Source organism: Thermobia domestica, chromosome 15 (genome assembly GCF_964235325.1).
Source record: "Thermobia domestica chromosome 15, izTheDome1.hap1.1, whole genome shotgun sequence".
Lineage (NCBI taxonomy): Eukaryota > Metazoa > Arthropoda > Insecta > Zygentoma > Lepismatidae > Thermobia > Thermobia domestica.
This window is the reverse complement of record NC_137468.1, coordinates 140,129,035-140,149,507: the sequence shown is the minus strand read 5'-3', so window position 1 is coordinate 140,149,507 and position 20,473 is coordinate 140,129,035. Positions and strand designations below refer to the sequence as shown.

The following is a 20,473-nucleotide window of genomic DNA, read 5'->3' as shown; positions in this document are numbered from 1 at the left end:
TTAAAGGTGATAATATATGTCAACGCGGACTTAATTATTTTAATATTAATTCCATCAGCTCCCATACTGTTAGAACGAATTTTGCCTATCGCATTTCTAACGTCATTGTCAGTGGCTTTATTGAAATCAAAATGTTCTTGTATATTGTTGAACGAGTTCGATTCGAAATTTTGAAGATCTTGAGTTAACAGGTTGTTAGGTATTTTGTTTGCATCAGTCATACAGCAGAAATGTTTATTTAGTGCATTGAGATCATCGACATTGTTAAAAAAATATATGAAGTGTTACTTTTTCCTTGTTTACTTGAAACACCCCAATACTTCAGTTCATTCCAGGTTTCTCTAGTGTTCAGTTTGTTGCGCGCTAAACATAAAAGAAAAATATGCTTTCCGCTCTTGTCTAAGAACTGATGTCGTGAAGTTTCGTAGCTCCTTATAATACGACCAGTGTTCGTTATTGCCAGTAGGCTACATTTATTCACCTCGTAGGCATCTAAAAATAATTGGTGCCTCACTTTATTTTGCCTAATATTAATAATTTCCGTTTAATAAAAGATAAAATGTTTTGTAAACGTAGTTGCTTGGAAAACTGTACACAAAACAATACCAATAGTGTGTTAGTAAATTTACTGCATACCACCGTTTACATGTCAGGGAATTGATTTAACTGCTACCATTTGAACATTTCACCCCCAAATACAATGGAGTTGAAGTAGCACTAGGCATGTGCCAAACTTTAACACAACTCAAGTAACGCAAAGCTTTTGTATTGAATTACGTAAAACAGCCATTTTTTCCTGTCTAGGATTTCTAACGTAAGATACTACTGAGGAAGGATTTTTGGAAATTCAGCATGGGATTGAGGTAGTGAAGGTTGCAATTACAGAGTATTTCAAAAAGAATGACCTGATTTTAAAAGTCCTATGTGTTCATAAACACATACTACAAAATGTAATAAATTGGGTAATACTCACAAAATCTTCAAGTTTTAGCTATGCTATTACAAATGTTCTATGTGTCTACCAGCAGCGGCACGAACAACATTTAGGCAATAGCTAAATTCGTCAGAAACTTAGATCAGCGAGGCCGACCTAGACTCTTTCCTTTGCACAAGCATCCTGTCTCTTCAAATTGGCGGTACCAACGACGAATGTTCTGGAAGTGCAGATGGATCAACACCAAAACGCCGACGAAAAGCACACTAAACCGAAATTACTGACTCAGTCTTTGCAAACTGCAGCACACAAAACGGTTTCTGTTCAGCGGACGCCATCTTACTTCTAACTGTAAACTGAGAAGATGCATTGACTGACACCTAACGGCGATTTTCTGAAACTCTAGGCCACGCCTATTCGAACAACTCCTTTCCTTGCCGGCATGTCCCATGTTCCGTAATTATTACGGTCCAAAATCAGGTAATTGTTTTTGAAACACGGTGTATTATAATAAGATATCAAAGTTAGAGACATAAAGTGTGGCAGTTAACTTTTCATTTAAAATAATTAAACACGTATTTTGGCGTTTCTTGGTGTTGTATTTAGAATGAAAGAAAAAGGGTAGGGGTGGTTTATTATGATTTCCATTTGATGCTTCGAATTCCGTGCGTAATCTCGACTTCAGACGAATTCTATAAGAAAGCAACAGAAGAAAGAATGCAAAACATTAGCCATAACAGCATGTAGGGGAACTGGCTAGTACAACAATATTTAGTTTCGAATCAGTGAGCAGAACTGTATTCATTAGTGTTGACCAAATGATCCTTTTGCCGTTTCACTTGCACTTTTTTTTTACCGACTTTGTTTTATTTTAGAATACGTTCCAAATTTCTATAAATCAACATAGGGCAAGCATAGTGTTCTTCATCCACCGGTATCAAAATACTAAATTTCCGCTGGCCGTTAGTTTTTGTTCAAATCCATTTTGTTTACAGTGCTATCTCTAACTGAACTGTGAAGATATTCCTCTCCACTGTTTTTGATCTATTATTCTGAAAATGCAGACTAAAAGGTCCTAAAATGTCAGCAGAATTTGTTTTGATTCTCTGTGCTTATCCTTCTGTAAATATCCTCTTCGTTACCCCAGTGAACTTTCCTGTCCCTAGAAATGTGGATGTAAAAGAGCAAAAGAGTAAAACATTGAAACATATGCGACGATTCGAAAGCAACGCTGTTTTCACTGTCAGAATTTTTACAGATACATTCATTAAAGCCAACTAACGTTGTTAAATTGTCTGAAATTCAATTTAGTAAAATGTTCTGATTTTCCTCTTTCTTTTTCAACATTTTTAGAGTCAAAGCTTTCATAATGACGTTAGTAGTATGCTGAATCACATCCTTCATAATAATGATACTCAAATCCTTTCGAAAGTATTTTCAGAAGCTAGTCCATTCTAAATAACCACAAAAGAAATGTTTATATTTCAACAAAGCAACCCATGTTCAAACATAGACTACACGTATGTCAAAAATTATACTTTACTGTACATTTGATGTTAATGTGATCATTGAACGAGGAAGAAATGCACACTTCACAAAATACACTTTATTTATTATTCAAGAATACGTACTGGGAAAACGAAATTAGTTTTAACTATAAATTATCTTGTTCGAGTAGCGTTTTTTTAGCCATTTGTCAGTTCTGATGTTCCCACTATTCTGAAAGAAAAGTCTCTAGCCGATGTCCTGCTCCTCCTCCATTGCTATTTGAACGATGACTTCTTAACACAAAAAAAAAAAAAAGGAAAGAAATCTCACAAAAACAGAGTTGCCAACTTTTCAAAATACAAAAATACTGAACACACTTGGTACGTGTATATGACGTAAAAAAGAGAGAAACATGTTAGTATGTATAAAATGTGGTCGCGCCAAAATTAGTTACTGTAAGAAGAAAGGAGAAGCGAATTCCTTCAATTGACACCAAATATGAGAAAGCTTCTGAATCTATTATTAATTACGCACAGTAACAAGGGCGCCCATCAGGGGGGGGGGGCAAGGTGGGGCGCCCGCTTCCCCTAAGAGGAAATTGTACTTGGGAATATCGAAAACTCAATAGAATTTTTACATTAGTTACAGCAAAATTTGAAACGTTCCTTATAGTTGCCCGCCTTGGGAACCACAACATGGGCGCCCTTGCTCAGTAACTATAGAGTTTAGGCTTAGAGCGTCGATAAAACTTCTAAGCATAAATTCACTGATAATTATTGATTCCTTTATTGTGCGATATTTCCATATTCCAGATTGAGTACTTCAATTCCCAAAAGAGATCCAACCAAGCCACATAATACATCAACATAATCAGAGATTCTACCGACAACAGAACATACATAAGAGTTCAAAGAATCTTTGTCTGCAAAGATTCACAACGACCAAACATCCGAACCAGAGCATGTGCAACCTTTTGTGGCACTTTGAGCCCAGAACAAATATTCTGTAACACTTTGTGCCCATTCGAATTCCCAACAGTAGACACCAAAAGTGGATTGTTAGATGAACATATGAGTCCAGGTAAGGTATACACATTTGTCAATAAAAATACATGGAAATATTTTGTTTTTACTTTCAAACTAAAGTTTCATAATATTAGACTTCCAAATCATGCTATGATAACTATGGGGAGTTTTATAGGACAGTTACATAGAAAAACGAAAGAAATAGCAAGAAATGTTTGTTATATGAATTCAGCATCTTCTTTCTTTAACAATTTGTACAAAGTAAAAGTAGTAGTAATCTACTATTTATGGTTTCAGCATTGATTACCATACGGCAAAAGACAGTAATTGATAGCAAAAAGGGTTTGTTTTTTAAAAAATGGATTGAACTTCGTGTTTGCAGTACTGATCGTAACAGAGCAAAAACGGTATTCGTTAGGGATAAATGATTTTTTTTTTGGTTATGAATTTAGGATCCCAAGGAGAGTTCATATTTCAGCTCATATATTTTAAACACTAAGTGGTAAAAAAAAAAAAAATACTACAACTTCCATTTTCAGTACTGACTCCAATAGAGCAAAACCTGTAATGAAAGTTCATGATACAGATTCAGCGTCTCAGAAACAGATCCCAGTTCCGACCTCATTGTTCCGTTGAAACCAGTATTTCGGGAGTCTTCGTAATTCCATAATATGAAACGATAAATGCTAAAATGAAACAGATTTTGTATAACATAGAACAATGATTCTGATTAATTTGTACGTTAATATTTATGAAGTTCCAATCTTGTATTGAGGGGAGTCCTCGACTTCGCATCGTCGAGGATATTCATGTAAGTGCTGACAATGCATACGAAATGCAGAGGAGATAGAAATCCTGCCAAAAGTGTTGAACTTATTATGAATCCAGTTTACAATAGACTTGGGATATTGAAGACCAAATACTGTTTAATATATGTAAAAACAAAAATGTTTCTTGTGTGCTTATGTACACAGCAAAGCATAATGATGTTAATATAATTTAATTTTAACAGAGACAATGGTACCAGCATGACTTAGCGTGTTATTTCGGCATCAAGTATTCGGTGTTACGGTTAACACACACCCGGTATTATAGATTTGACACTGAGCTACTTTTGAACGTTGTGGAAATAACACCGCGGCGGTGTTATAGGGCTAGATAAATAAACGCAGAAATTGGAACAGCACCACGGTGTTCCTGCAAAATATACCTTGTGTTGTTAGTAACACCCCAGCTCGTATGGTCAACACAACCCACGGAAGTATACTAAAATTAATAACTACATTATTCGTCAATAATTAGCCAAATCTTTTATTTGTTAGGAACAATGATTTTGCAAAGGTGTCACAGCCACTTCAAAATCCTATCTATCAGAGGTACCAGTATATTATAATTTGTAGCTTGCCTTCTTGAAGAATAGGTAATTAATATTTAAGTAACTGACATTGAGGTTATGTATTATTGAGCTGTAAGCAAAGCTCTGATATATTTGATATTTATACCAAGTAAAGAACAACGTATTAAATCTTATTGTCTTTACGTAAATAGTTTGGTGAGCGTTAGAATTTTCTGACAACATTTAGATTTGCAGAAGTTCTGCCATGTGTTTCCGATCTCCTTACAGTTGTTCTCGAGATAATTCAACCCATAAAGACCATGTCAGGTAGTTAGTTGATCGAACCACTATAACCATAACTACAATTTATTCCAAAATCCGTTGGAACTGAAGTAGCACCAGTCATGTTACCAAAATTGAACCAATCTAGGGTAATAGAGGATTATTGTGTTCAATCAATACAGTCACTTTTTTTTTTATTGTGGATATTCCTTTTACGGAAGGTTATAGACGAAAGAACATAAATAGGATTTAGTCGTCTTCTCCTTTTTTGAATTACCGAAACAAAATAATAATAATAATAATCAGTGGCGTATTTACGATTTTCTTTCGGGGGGGGCTTTGCTAACTTTCGGGGAGGGCTTTGCCTGAAAATGTGAAAATTCTGCAAGATATTTCATATACTTTACTATAGTAAGTAAGATTTCGGGGGGGCTTAAGCCCGGAAGCCCCCCTAAATACGCCACTGATAATAATAATAATAATAATAATAATAATAATAATAATAATAATAATAATAATAATAATAATAATAATAATAATAATAATGAAATAGTATAAAAGGTAATAAAGCCCTGATTTCCTTTTGAAGTCTATTTGTTTAATAGCGTTCATGTTTAAATACAGAAAAACAGATTATGAAATGGGTTTTGGTGACCATATGCGTTTGTGTAAGGCACGCCTGCTTATTATCTAACAGTGCGATTCATCGGGTAAGTTCAAGAAATAATCATAAAACTGTAATGAGTTGAATAAGGTAATGTGTTTTTAAGTAAACTAAATGACGCATTTCTGCAGCACAAGAAAAAAAAACTATGTACTCGGAAAGACTCGGGCCCTATTGTTTCAACAGTAGAAGGTCTAGTGTTTTTAACACTTACTGGATATTTTACATAAGTGGTATAATTAAACACAAACAATTTGCTGAGCAAAACAGTATATTCACATTTAAAAACTACAGACATAAAAAACTACATATTACACACATATGCAGTTTTTTAATGTGAATATATTGATTTGCTCAGCAAATAGTTTGTGTTTACTTACTAAACATATTCGTTAGAGTTAATATTTTCTAATGTATTGTTATTTGCTGCAAAGTTCTTTATTGTGTTTCCGATTATGTTTCCTTTAAATATTGTGCTGAAAACCTACCTCTTCTATTTTGTAAAGCCTGGGATTTGCAAGTGGCGATCCTACCTTCAGAAGCATACAATATCGCCATTTTACCTACTGTAGGAAAAACATTAATAAATTGTAGCTGGTTTCTAAGATTGAACATTCAGCTGCTGATCATTGTAGAACAAGGTCCTAGGTACTTGATATATTATTCATTTTTTTCTTTGTTGCTAAAAATGAAAAAAAAAATATTTCCAATATTCCGAATTTGTGACGATAAGCGCATCATTTATCCTGTATTTCACTCTACTGGTTTTTCTCTTGTCTGCACTCCGAAAGCATCTGTAAGGCCGGCTGCACATTGACAAGACAACAGGGCAGTTTAGCGAAAGTACGGTACTACAGGTAAGAGTAAATCGGCAAAGCCTCGTACCGTATTCGAGGACTTCATAGACAAAATTCTCTCCAGCGTTGTGAGTGAGACATACAGTCTATTTACTCACGCCTCTCTCTCTTCACATCCTCTCCTGCCTCCACTCCCTCGGCTTAGCTGTCCTGCCTGTGGGGAACTTGCGGCCGGCCTAATACATTCGTCCTAGTACCCTAGATGAAAAAAAAAAAAAAAAAAAAAAAAAAGATGTACAAAAACATGTAGTATCGAAAGGTCATTTGCTTTCGAAACGCGTTGTGTATATATTTTTTAGTATCTCCAATGTTTCCGCTGACCGCTAACGAACAATTTTCATTTGTCTACTGCTAGATTCTAACCCACCAGATTTAGTGGGTTTCTGACATTGAGAACACTGTCTGCACACGGATGCTCACCTACCAATCCAATCTATTCCACTCTAGACTATTGCAATATATTCTTTTCTATCCTATCCAATCCCACTCTACGCTGTATACTAATATCCTATTGGGGGCGCGGTGACTCAGTGGTAGAACGTTCACCTCCGGTGCTTGGGGTCCCTGGTTCGATCCCAGCTCGCGCCGTGTGGACTTTGTGGTGGACAAACACCGTGCTCGTGGGTTTTCTCGGGGTTCTCCCGTTTCCTCCCACTTTCTTCATTCCACCATTTCACTCATTTCTCATTATCACCGTCTCCTTTAGCCTAACCGGCATAAACGTGGGACGTTAAACTTAAAGATTTCATTTCATTTCACTAATATTCTATTCTACTTTTCGATAAAAGGTACTGTACACAACTTCACTCTACTTGGATTTTTTTTTTTTTTTTTTTTTTTTTTGCAAATAATAATGTGTATAGTTATTAGTTGTTGTATGTTGATCTATTCATAACGCATATCGCATGTTGATAATTCTTCGTTATTAATATTAAACCTTTAATTTTCAGTGTTTCGCCAAGGTGACCAAGGAACCAGCTGGTACGCCGTTTTGAATGGTGCTCTCGACGTTCGCCTGGAGCAGGACAATCCTGAAAAGGTAAGAGAATAATTGTGTTAATATAAACAATTGAAACAATATTATTTAAGACTCTGTCATTCATGTTGAAATCTTTAGTATAAAAGATGGAAAAACACACCTCTTCAGACGTACAAGCACGTCTGCACGTTACTGTAGCAAAGATTTTGTTTATATATATATATATATATATATATATATATATATATATATATATATATATATATATATATATATATATAATACGAAGGTTTCCAAAAGTTTGCACACGGACACAAATATCGCGCCATTGGTAATAAGCCATTCATGGTACACAATGCCATCTATGGAATAAATAATGTATCAGTTTCAACTGTCCAGCTGAATCAGTTCGCTGAAGGCAGTCATCTGAATCAATTGTTTGCATTGAGCTCGCATGCTGCATGACCGTTTTCTGCAGTTCACACAGCTGTTGTTGCCAAGGTTGCAATGAAAGACTGTGACTTGGAGGAGATTCAGCACTCGTTCAACAGCCAGGATTTACCACTACAGCCGTGTGAACTGTAGCATGGTCATGCAATATGCGAGCTGAACAACAAATGATTCGGACCACTGTCTTCGGCGAACTGACTCAGCTAGACAGTTGAACTGATACATTATTTCTTTCGTAGATGGCACTACTGTATATGTCATGAACGGCTTATTACCAGGTTTTTTAACTTCAGACCGAAAACATTTGGAAGTATCCTCATACAGATGCAATTATTGGTTTACATGTCATACAATACATAGAAGCATGCGTACATAGTGCACACGGACATGGAGGATATTTGTGATTTAAAGTATTACAATGGAAACTATGAGGATAGCTGTAAAACGGCCTGGAGAATAGCTAGAATCTCAGTGAAGAATGGATTGTTCGAACAAGAAGAGGCGGAAATCATGGTATTGCTAGAATGCCCTTCAAATTCAGGTAAATAATAATAATAATAATAATAATAATAATAAATAGTAGTAGTAAGCAGAAGTGAGTCACTTACGTTACGTAGATACACTAAAGTTATTGGAGAAAGTAAATCGCTGCCACATTTTTTAAAATATTAATATTGATCCAAGCAGACATTGTTTTGTATTCTGTACTTTATATTAAAATATTAATATAACAAAATAAGTTAATTTTGACAGACACTTGCCTCAAAGATAAGGTTCCAGAATAGACTTTCAGATTTTGGTAAATCGTTGTTAAGATATGGTACACATAAAACTTTGTGGGGGTTGCGCTGACTCAGTGATAGAGCGTTCACTTCTAGTGCATGGGATCCTTGGTTTGATCTTAGCTCGCACGAAGTGAGCCTTGTGGTGGAAAAACACCGTGTGCATGGGTTTTCTCGGGGCTCTCTCGTTTCCTCCCATTTATTCATTCCACTATTTCATTCAATTCTCATCGCCGTCTTCTTAATCGTAGCCGTCTTCTTAATCGTGGGACGTAAACTACAAGTTTTACAGGTGATTTCGCTAACAAGTTATCATTAGCTTCAACGCTACATGCAACTTTGATAAAGCATTAAAGGAATAACACAAATTACAAATAGTGATCGAACTTACAACTCTAGTCACAAGAAGGATTCTTTTCAAGGTGTCACCTCACCTTCCTATCTAGCAAAAGACCCGGGTTCGATTCCCGGCAGGAGCTCATGTCTTTCGGATTCCACGTTAACCAGTAGGTCCCATCTCATATAGCCCTGCTGCTGAAAGGGACGTTAAACTCAAAATCAACTCAACCTGTCTAGAAGAAGGGCGAAACAAAATTCATTAATGCTATCAGTAACACACATTTATACTTCATTTTTTGTTCTCATAAAATATTAATTCTATTCTATCTGTCAATCCATAAATCTAGTAATATTATTGCGTTCATGTGTAAACCTAAAAAGAATCTGACATAAAGTATATCTCTTCTGTTCCTATCAATAGCTTCGAATGTCTCTCTTTCTTTTTGCATCTTTTGTCATTCTAGTAATAATAATAATAATAATAATAATAATAATAATAATAATAATAATAATAATAATAATAATAATAATTGTAAATGGACAATGCTTTCCTCAGAAACTTGCGACTTTAAGGTCTACAATGTAGAGCTATGTCGACGACAACACACTGGACATTGTTTATAAAAAGACCGAAAAACATTATTCGCTACTTGTTGTCTACGGTTTGAACTGGAAGAAATGATCGTATTTCTTCGCAATAATATGAATAGGAAAGTGAAATGTTGTGTTTCTATACAATTCCCTTTTCTCGAATGACTGGATAGTTTTAAAAAACTTCTATGTTGTAAAGAAAATAAAAAGTATGTCTTTAGGGGGAATCGATTTGAGGACCCCATGGACTTGAACCCACGATGTTACCGATTATACCATCAAGACTTGCTTGCAAGGAAAGCGCTACATTGAGTGATTTGTCGAAAGAGTCCAAGCACTTTACATCGCATTGTATTTTTTCGTGTTTCGTTTTTATTGCGTTCACTCTGTGTTTTTCGTAGAATGCACGAAAAAGCAAATACATTTTTCACCACGATACCCAGGAATACTGTTTTAACTGATGAGCAAATAGGAAGCTACTGGCGAAATGATATGGGGCAATGTGTAGTATTTTATTTTCATAGCAGCAAAGGGCAAGATACTATCCCGCGGAAAACATGCATAAACTTTCTTGACAGAGAATACATAATTACTTCGTAATACATTTGAATTATATGATGTTTGAAATTGTATATTATCTACTACGTTTAAAAAACAATATGAAAAATTTAAATCAATCTTTCGTTTGTAATTCTAATTTTTGACAGTATAAAATTAATGACCTGCGTAATATAAGTAAAATTTGAGGTTTTAAATATATTTTAAGTTACTTGTTGACTTTATTTAGCAAAGGGAAGCTATCGGTGAAACATATTTTGTAAGCAGTGGCGAACAAGAGGCAGGCTAGGCCAACTCGAGTACTCGCTCCCCTTCCTCTCCAGTGAACCCCTCCTCTCTTTTCAATAATGACCATGTTGTTACTAACTAAAATTTCAGAAACCTTTCTGTGGTCGATAAATACTTTCTGTTGTCAAACATTCAAAAATACCTAGGTATAGTTTAATGTAATAGAATCTATTCTAAGAAACTAAACTTCAGTTGACTAGAAGAAAAAATCATTATTTACTATAATAAGCCTGGAGTGCAATTTTCATTATAAAACTATATTGCATTCGTTTATGTATATTCTTTCTTTGCTGTTGAAAAAGTATTTTTACTTTGTTTAAAATGAACTAAAGGTAACGATCGTCTCAGGTTTACATTTCAAGGAAGAAAAATAACGATACGCGTTTTAATCAAAAAAGGATGATAAAACAGTTCAACCGATTCCTCTTCAGAAAGTGACATATAACGCCAATTTCATTTTTATATTTGTATATACACTTTTACATATATATATATATATATATATATATATATATATATATATATATATATATATATATATATATATAATTTGTATTTGAAACATACATGGGCCGCGGTGGCTCAGTGTTAGAGCGGTCACCCTGGTGCGTGGCTTCCCTGGTTCGATTCCCGCTCACGTCAAATCAACTTTGTGGTGGACAAAGACCATATGCATGAGTTCTCCGTTTCCTCCCACTTTCCTCATTCTGCTATTTTCCTTCATTTCTCGTCATTACCGCCTCCTTTAGCCTAGCTGATGTAACGTGGAACGCAAAACTTAAGGATTTCATTTTCATTTTTTGAAACGTACATTACATTGTCTCGAGAAAAAAACAGTCTACATAAATAATAATACTAAATTTTGGTAATTTAGGATAAAATTCTTAAATTTTAGATTGCAGTTCCTTTTTTAAGAATACTCAAATCTATTCGTAGGCCTTCCTACTGACCTAGTGGCTAGTTCACGTTCCTTTAGTGCACATGGTCCCGCGTTTGATTTCCGGTAGGAGAGCTTTGAAATTTGAACACATTACAGATGCTAGGATTCCACCTTAAATTGTAGGTCCACGTCTCATATAGCATTGACGCTGAAGAGAGACGAGAAACTTCAACAAACATTAAATCATGATGAATTCAAGGTATTGAAGACAGTCATTCATATGGTAACTGATTTATTTACTAGTAACAAACTCACCCAAGTAGTCACCCAGTCACCAACAGAAAAGACTGTTAGTTTTATTAGGAATCCTACACCGTCCGACAATTAAGTAATGAGACTGGTTTTATTGTAGCAGAACAGTGAATGAAATCCGTAAATCAATACGTGCATTCGAAAGAGTAATCCCTCCTCTACAATCTGCCAACACCGCATTGTCACACGCGAAGCATGACGCCATTACTAGCAGTCATTGGGAGGCTCTCGTTACATAGCAGCATGAAGCAGAAAGCAAATATAATATTCTGTGTAAACTGAGTTAAAGTGCCACAGAGACTGTTGATTTGATACAGAGAGTCAGGGCGAGAATGAGAGGGGCTTAGGGGAGCTATAGCCCTAGGCCTCTAGGTTTACAGGAGCCTCCACTCTGATCAAAATCTCAACTGTCTATCTAAAAAGAATCATAAAAATACAATCATCATCATAAAATATGACCAAAAATATGAAACACATTCCCTTAACTTTCCTATCGTACTTTCATAGAAATGTATTAGGGTTAAGCCAGCAGGGGCCACATATTTTTCTAGTCCCGGGCCTCCAGACGAATTAACCCAGCCCTGCAAAATGTATATGGGAGTACGTGTATGATCAAGCTACTAAAACTTCAAAGTGCCGAATGGAAGTCCCCAGGATCTCCAAAAGGCAAGAAACTTCGACTTCAGAAATAACAAGTGAAGACAATGCTCCTATATTTCTACGACAGTAAGGGTACCATTCATGATTACTTTTTACCAGAAGGTTACACAGTGAATGCTCAGTTGTATTTAAGTGTGGTGCGTTTCATGGAGAGAATCCGTCGTGTTCGACCTGAATACCCAGCTCCAGGTAGCTGGTTTCTTATCCATGAAAATGCACTCACTCACCGAGCATTACTTGTTCAGGAATATTTAGCCAAAAAACAAATTTGTGTGCTGCAGCACCCCTCCTATTTGCCAGATATGTCACACTGCGACTAGTTTTTGTTCCCTAAACGGAAGTTACCATTAAAATTACTACTTTTTGACAATGTTGAGGACGTCCAACCAGTTGTGACAACGGCATTATAAAACATACCACAAACTGAGTTGGAGAGGTCGTTCTACTTCTTGTGTGACCGTACCACTCGCCGTATTGACGCAGGAAGAATGTAGTTTGAATAATAAACAGGTATTATTACAGTATCTTTGTTTGTTTGGTCACAATAATATCAGTCTCATTACTTAATTGTCGGACGGTGTATAATACCTTTGTAAAGTAATAGCTATTCACTGCTTGAAATGTGTTCGTCTTTTAATGTACCCAGTACATCACCTTGAGGTGCAAAAATATTACTATGGATGTTTGTATTAGCTCAATAGGATTATATACGTTTTCCCTGGAATGAGAAATGTCGTAAACCTATTTGGTCTGATTTTGGTGAGCAGAAATAGCCAGAGAAAAGTAATGAAATATGAATGAAGCTAGTGTTGGAAATGAGTCCATTAGCACATTAAAAAAATCAATATAAGACCTTTATAATGCATTTAAATATGCATGACTAGGGATATACTGTAGATTAAATGACTGACTTTGATGATATACCACGAAACTTTTATATGCATATGTTTTCCTTTTATTGTGGATTTTATTTTTTTAAGCAGCAAATAATAAATAATATTAAATACTTTATTATTTACTTCCATAATAACAAACAGTCCATTAACAGGACTCAGAAAAGCTGTTACTCAAGTCATGCTTTAGTTTTTTCTTCGTATCATTGATCTTTTAAATGTTATACGAGGAGTGGTCATAAACTTCAGTCTTTCACCAAGAAGAAAGGAAGCCACGTTTTCTTAGTGATGGATCATTTTCTAAATATCCTGCTTCCAAAATGATTAAAGATTCCAGGACGTACACCTTGTCTCAAAAAGGTTGAGCGCATTCTTTATTGGTGTTTTGAGGCAAAAATTTTCTAAGTCCAGCTTCGGGTATCTTCGGGAAAAAGTAAGCCAGGTTCGAACCTCCAAGCCAGCCTTTGCAATCGGGAAAAAGTTTGCAGATGTGTTTTTCTTTTTTAAAATATAATAAGACTTGTTACCAAGTGTTTAAAAAAGCAACATTGATTGAAATACTTAATGATACAATATTTCGAAACCTTTTATTAATGTGAACACATGCTTGTTTGTCATTTAGCTCTCTATACGTAATGGAACATTTAAATACGTTAAAGAATCTTTCCATATGTAAAAGAATGCTCAAAGTTAAGAAATAGAATATAATTATCGCCTGAGTACTAAAATAAAAGTCAAAGTAGAACAGAAACAGCGTTTGTAATGGATATGAATGTCATAATTATCTTGAGATCCGTTATACATCACTAGAAGCTTAGTTCTAGAAGTCCTTGTGTTAGCTCATTGGTAAGCTGTCGGATTTCAAATCATAAGGTTCTGAGTTCGATTCTCATCTGGGTCTATACTTTTTTTAAATTATATTTTCCGCAATGCATGAAAAATTATATAAAATAATTACATTAAAATACATAAGTTGTTTATATATAACATAATAATTGCAGAACATAGTAATTATTATGTTTAAAATATAACATCTGAAATAATTTTCACAGTAGGTCGGTATTATATATGAGAATGTTAAATACAAGTTAGGAAAATCGTTTAATAACAATAAATAGGTTATGTAGTGTATTTATTTGCAGCTATTTGTCATACAGATTTAACTTCTCAATATTCTCATTACAGTATGTTATTTATATTCGTGAAATGGAGTATATTCCTACGGATATAGAAAGTGTATAAACAGAGTATCCAAAGTCGTATCCTGCTTCAAGACACATAACTTTTCCCGATCCCCTTAACGTCACGGGAAGAAACACAAATTCTCTTTAGAACGGAATGTCGTTATTTAGTCTGATTCGAATACGTTGAATATGCTTTTGTGTATTCATCTCCCTCTCTCTCTCTCTCTCTCTCTCTCTCTCTCTCTCTCTCTCTTTCGCTTTGTTTATGTGTGTGTGTGTGTGTGTGTTTGCGGAATATCCCAAGTTGAATACAACATTTGCAAAGTATATGAGCATCATTGTCATCGAATACCAGAAATTGAAAGTCGTGTTTCTTCAGGTTGGGTTTGCGTGTTCATGTTAGCTCACTGGTAGAGTACGGACTTGCCACTGAAGAGGTCTTGAGTTCAAAACCTACAGCTAATTATCATTCTTTTGTTAGTAGGATTGCACAGAAATCGGATACAAGGAGTGGTTTACTTCTAGAAATATTTTCGGAAGCGTTTAGGTAGCCCTGAAAAGGGCTGTTTTCGGGAGTTAAGGCGGGGATATTAATATTGTGTCCAAGACCCTTCTGAATTTATTACACGCTCCATTCTTCTGGGCATGGAATCTATTACATGGGTGACAAATCTATCTCCTTCCCCTACCTCCAGCCATGCTTCGGAAGCAAGATGCCACAGGTCATCCTGAGTTCTTGGTGGATCTGCCTCAGGCCAACTTTTCCTTAGAGTACGTTTCACTTCTGCCCACATATTTTCCATGAGATTGAGGTCTGCTCCACGAGGCGGCCAGTCGATTAAATCAATCTCAGGGTGCCCTGCGAACCATTTCTGAACCACACGGGAAGTATGTATTGGCGACTGGTATTGCTGGAACTGAATTACACCATCAGGCTGAAACAGATGGCACCATGATATTACTGATAATGTCTAAGTACTGAGCATTGTCCAGATGTCCTTCAATTCTATAAAGCTGTCCTGCTCCGCGACTGGAAATCCAACCCCAACATAAAATAGATACATGGCCACTGCGATTGCAAGCAGCCACATATCCATGGTCATATCGGGTGCCTCTCGGACGATACACAAAACGGCGCCCCTCCTTTGATGTTGTAAATATGGATTCATCTGAGAAAACTACGTTTTCCCAATTGAGACCCACATTCGCCTGTGCAAACGCGAGACGGTAAATTTTGTGGTCGTCTGAGAGTTTTTCTTTCACGGCAGCAACACAGCCACGTAACCAGAAGCCTTCGCAGAGCTGTATGCTTACTACCAGGAAAGAGAGAAGCTTCCCTTAGCTGTCTAGACGTCCTTAGTGGGTCTAACCGGGCTTCGTTTACTAATCTCGCATCTTGGGCTTCGGTTGACACATGCGGACGACCAGGAGATCGTAAATTACCAGTCTGACCTGTAGCACCATATTTCCGAATCCATCGCCTTCCTGTAGAGGCCGGGACACCTACTCGCTGCTAGCTGTAGTTGCAGAATAACCTTCCAACTCCCATAAAGTAATTACTGCTGTACGTCTATCCATAGTTACCAATGTTCTGAGCTGTGAGAAGGAAGCAATAGGTAAAAGCTAGTACCTGACGTGTGATTGGTTACTTGCACGACACGCCTATTGTGGGGAACAGCGTTGCCAGATCTAGCATAATGATGCTAGATCTAGCATAATTTGCATGTCTCTAGCATCTAGCATCTTGCCCAAATCTAGCACAATTTCAGCAACTTATCAAAAAGCCATAAAACCTGGAGATGAGAAAGAAGTTGGTCGTGGGAAGAAAAAGAACGGCAGAAATGTATCCTTTTCCATTGATTCATACACTCGGTAAACCATACAGGCAGTCTTATTTTCCGAAGTAAGTTCGGAACGGCTTTGGGCTTTTTTGTGTGGCTCCACCCAGGGTTTTCTAATCCTTTAACTCCGAGGCATGGGCGGAGCTATGGGGGCCATTCTCCCCCCAACTTTTTGACAACTTCACCATCTTTATTTCTGACTTCATGATCATATTTATTCCTGAAATGACAGCTCCGAGACCGACCAAAAATCTGCCCCCCCCCCCCAGCAGACGATTCCCAACTCCGCTTATGCTGCGAAGTAATTTTCTTTCAAAATATGTAAACAAAAACTTTGCATTCATTTATACGATATATACGCCATTGAGTCTGGCAACGACTGCAGTAATTTAGTTGAGTTAAAATTTTGGTGCGTGAAGTATTGAGTTCTATCCATGCATTCTTGCTCTCTGTGTATTTTAAGTTACGTTATCGTATCTCAACTTCGTTTTTTTTTTTAACTCCTGAATTAGTAATTATGAGGATCTAGCATAATTTGACCGAATCTAGCATAAGTTCGATCAGGTTTTGGAATAATTCCGAGCTGTGAGTCTGGCAACGCTGGTGGCGAACGACTTGGTCAATGACTCGCGAAAGAAATCTGAAAATGGTGCGCCATAATAATAATATTAAAAACAGTTTTTATAAAGGAATATTAATACATACGAAAAGCTGTTTAAAGAATGAATTGTTATACTGACTTTACACGTATAAAAACATATACCATATACCAAACAGATTGAGCGATATGATGATAGCTGTTTTGAGACGAACACTTTCGAAGTCCAACTTCGGGTATCTTCGGAAAACAGTAAACTAAAGCTGCTGGTTCGAACCTCCAAAGCCAACCTTAGTAATGGGGAAAAGATGTACAGATATGTTTTTCCTTCTGTTAAATATAATAAGACATGTTGAAATGGTATTAAGTGTAGAAAAAACTAACATTGATTGAAATACTTAATGATACAATATTTCGAGACTATGTATTCACACTCTCGTTTCGTCATTGTGATTTCCATACGGAAAAGAGCATTTACGTATGAGCTCAGTTATATTTCAGAAGCAGCTTCCGAAAAGCGGTCATGTTAGCTCAGTGGTACACCACCGAGCGTTTAAATCGTGAGTTCGATACCCGTTCAGGTGAGATTCTTTTATGATATTCTACTTTCCTCAATGCATGAAAATTATGTAAAATAGTTACATTACAATTCATCAGTTGTATATATATGTTCATATCATCAGTTGTATATATGAGTTGAATATATATATTCATATCATCAGTTGTATATATCAGTTGAATATATATATTCATATCATTTCACGACATAAGTAATTCTTATCTTTAAAATATAACATCTGAGGTATTCACAGAACGTCGGTGTGTTATATGTGAATATTGAATACAAATTTAAAAAATCGTGTAATAGCAATAAATAAGTTATGTAATGTATTTATTTGCAGCTACTTTCATCGCAGATAACTTCTCAATATTCGCATTACAGCATTTAGGTAGAGCATATCGAAAATCGGATCGTGGTTCAAGACAAAAAACTAGCTAGCCCCAAACTTTCACGTAAGAAATTCACGAATCGCAAAAGTAAAGTGAAGAGATTGAGAGCGGTAATTCCTTAATCGCTCTCTCTCAACTCTCTCTTATCTGCATTTATACATATAAAAGTGTATGTATGTATGTTCCATCATAACTCATGTATGCCTAGAGCAGGGTTTCTCAACCTGGGAGTCGCGGCCCCTAGGGGATCGCGAAGATAGGCGGGAGAGATAAATATAGTTAGAATATAATACCAGAAATTATTTTTAAATATTATTTTTAATTTTGTTCTGATAGGCATACTTTTATTTTTTATACACACTGTAAAAAACAATAAAAAAATAAGTCTACTGAACATTTTCAAAGGGTGTAGAATTCGTGTTACTATTCGGTTCAAAGTCTTTTGTCGTCGCGAATTCTGTCGAGAAATTTGAAGCTTAAAATATACAAAACGATAATCATGCCTGTTGTTCTGTATGGTTGCGAACCATAGTCGCTTACTCTGAGGGAAGAACATAGACTGAAAGTATTTGAGAACAAGATCCTTAGACGAATATTCGGACCCAAGAGGAACGGGAATGGGGAATGGCGGAAACTTCATAACGAGGAACTACATAATTTATACGGTTACCCAACATTGTTAGGGTCGTCAAGTCTAGAGGCTTAGGTGGGCAGGTCATGTAGCTAGAATGGAAGAAAGTAGAAACGCTTTCAAAGTCTTGACTGGAAGACCAAACGGAAAACGACCATTAGGAAGACCTAGGCGCAGATGGGAGGACAATATTAAGATGGATCTCGCGGAGATAAGAATACAAAGTACAAACTGGATCCAATTGGCTAAGGATATAAGTCAGTGGAGAGCTTTTGTGAACGGGGCATTGAACCTCCGGGTTCCATAGGCCATAGAGTTAGTTAGTTAGTAGAGTTGTTTAAAAATGAATTTAAATCAAAGAGGTATGATATAAAACTAATGAGAACTGTATATAGAAATACTAGAAAAATACACATGAAACAAAACCTGCACATTGAAATACAATTAAAATTAAAACCTAATGAGATACCTAAGAAGCATGGTATAATTTCATTTCTTATCTTTGTTTTAATGTTTACCATAAAAAAACACACTTTCGCACAAGTACGATATAGCAAATGGAATTATTACTTTTAAAGCAGCAATCACCAGACCAGGATATTCTTCTCTCCTCATCAGGCAGAACTTGTCCAAGTCTTCGTTACAGAAAACCAGTTGCAAAGACTTGTCGCATGATCATTCATTATTTGGTCAAGAATTTGTGGGCTTAGATAGGATACGTTAATGGCCTCTTCAATGAAGGAGTTTAACATCCATCTTGAACCAGCACCTTCGTCGTTGGGAATATAGATATTACAGTTACTGTATCCACTGTCAGTGCCGGGCGCCGAAAAAAGGGGCCACACATTTCTGAGGAAGAGTGTTACTCATGTTAGGAAAGTGCATGTGCACATGTGTAAAATAGAAGGAAAAACGTAATAAAATGTGCTCAAAATTAAGGAAAGGTAGGGTTTATTTTGAAAATGTTATTGAGCTTCGTGCCAACCATGGTGGCGCTTCGTAGCTAGTCTGTCGACGTCACTCATATATACGGTGACATCGTACTATACTCTCGCCCCGGGCAATGATTTTCCATGGCACTGTTCACTATAAACAAAAAAATGGATTCTACTATTATAGAAATAGGTATGTTAAAAATCCCCACACAAGCTTATTATAAAACAAATTATAAAAGAGTCGCTGGCAAGAGCGTGTGATAAAAGGGGATCGTGATAGGAATTGGATTGAGAAGCACTGGCCTAGAGTAATTTTAACCACATTTCTTATAGTTTCAAAAAGAGTGCTGTCGGGTTACCTATGGTGAATGGGAGGGGGATACATATAAAAGATTGCTAGAAAATGATCGATATTAGATTCATAGTTTTCGGGGTCGCTTAGATAAATAGTGAGACTTTCAATTTCGCTTAACTACGATTAAGCTCTCATTAGTGGGGATGGGCACGAACGACTTTTCTTTGAAACTCGACTCGACTCGAAACAGACATCTTTGAGGTCTACTCTTGGACTCGGCGAGAAAAATATCTTCTAACTCGACTCGGATTAGAGTCAAGTCGAACCAAAACGAGCCAAATCCTGTGTGTAGTCCTACCTAGACAATACATAGACAATAATTATTCTATCATCAATTATACTACTGTTACTACAAATAATAATAATAATAATAATAATAATAATAATAATAATAATAATAATAATAATAATAATAATAATAATAATAATAATAATTATTATTATTATTATTATTATTATTATTATTATTATTATTATTATTATTATTATTATTATTATTATTATTATTATTATTATTATGACAACACCGTGTACAAACATGAACGATAGATGGTTAGTAAAGGAATACTAAAAGCTAGTTGACTGCCGACGTCGGTAGTCATGAAGTCTACAAGGCAAGGACATCGTTCATTACCCTAAGCTGTAAGCGTCGGTGGACTA

General features: G+C 36.0%; 1 protein-coding gene across 2 annotated transcripts in view; it reads left to right on the top strand.

Annotated features, from left to right (window-relative positions):
• Positions 1–20,473, top strand: part of Epac (Exchange protein directly activated by cAMP) — a 1,466,091-nt gene that overhangs the window by 589,968 nt on the left and 855,650 nt on the right. For both annotated transcript variants that reach the window (XM_081740195.1, XM_081740196.1), the window contains exon 3: positions 7,537–7,625. In XM_081740195.1, coding sequence (XP_081596321.1) covers positions 7,537–7,625 — 89 coding nt within the window. The remainder of the gene's footprint in view (positions 1–7,536; positions 7,626–20,473) is intronic.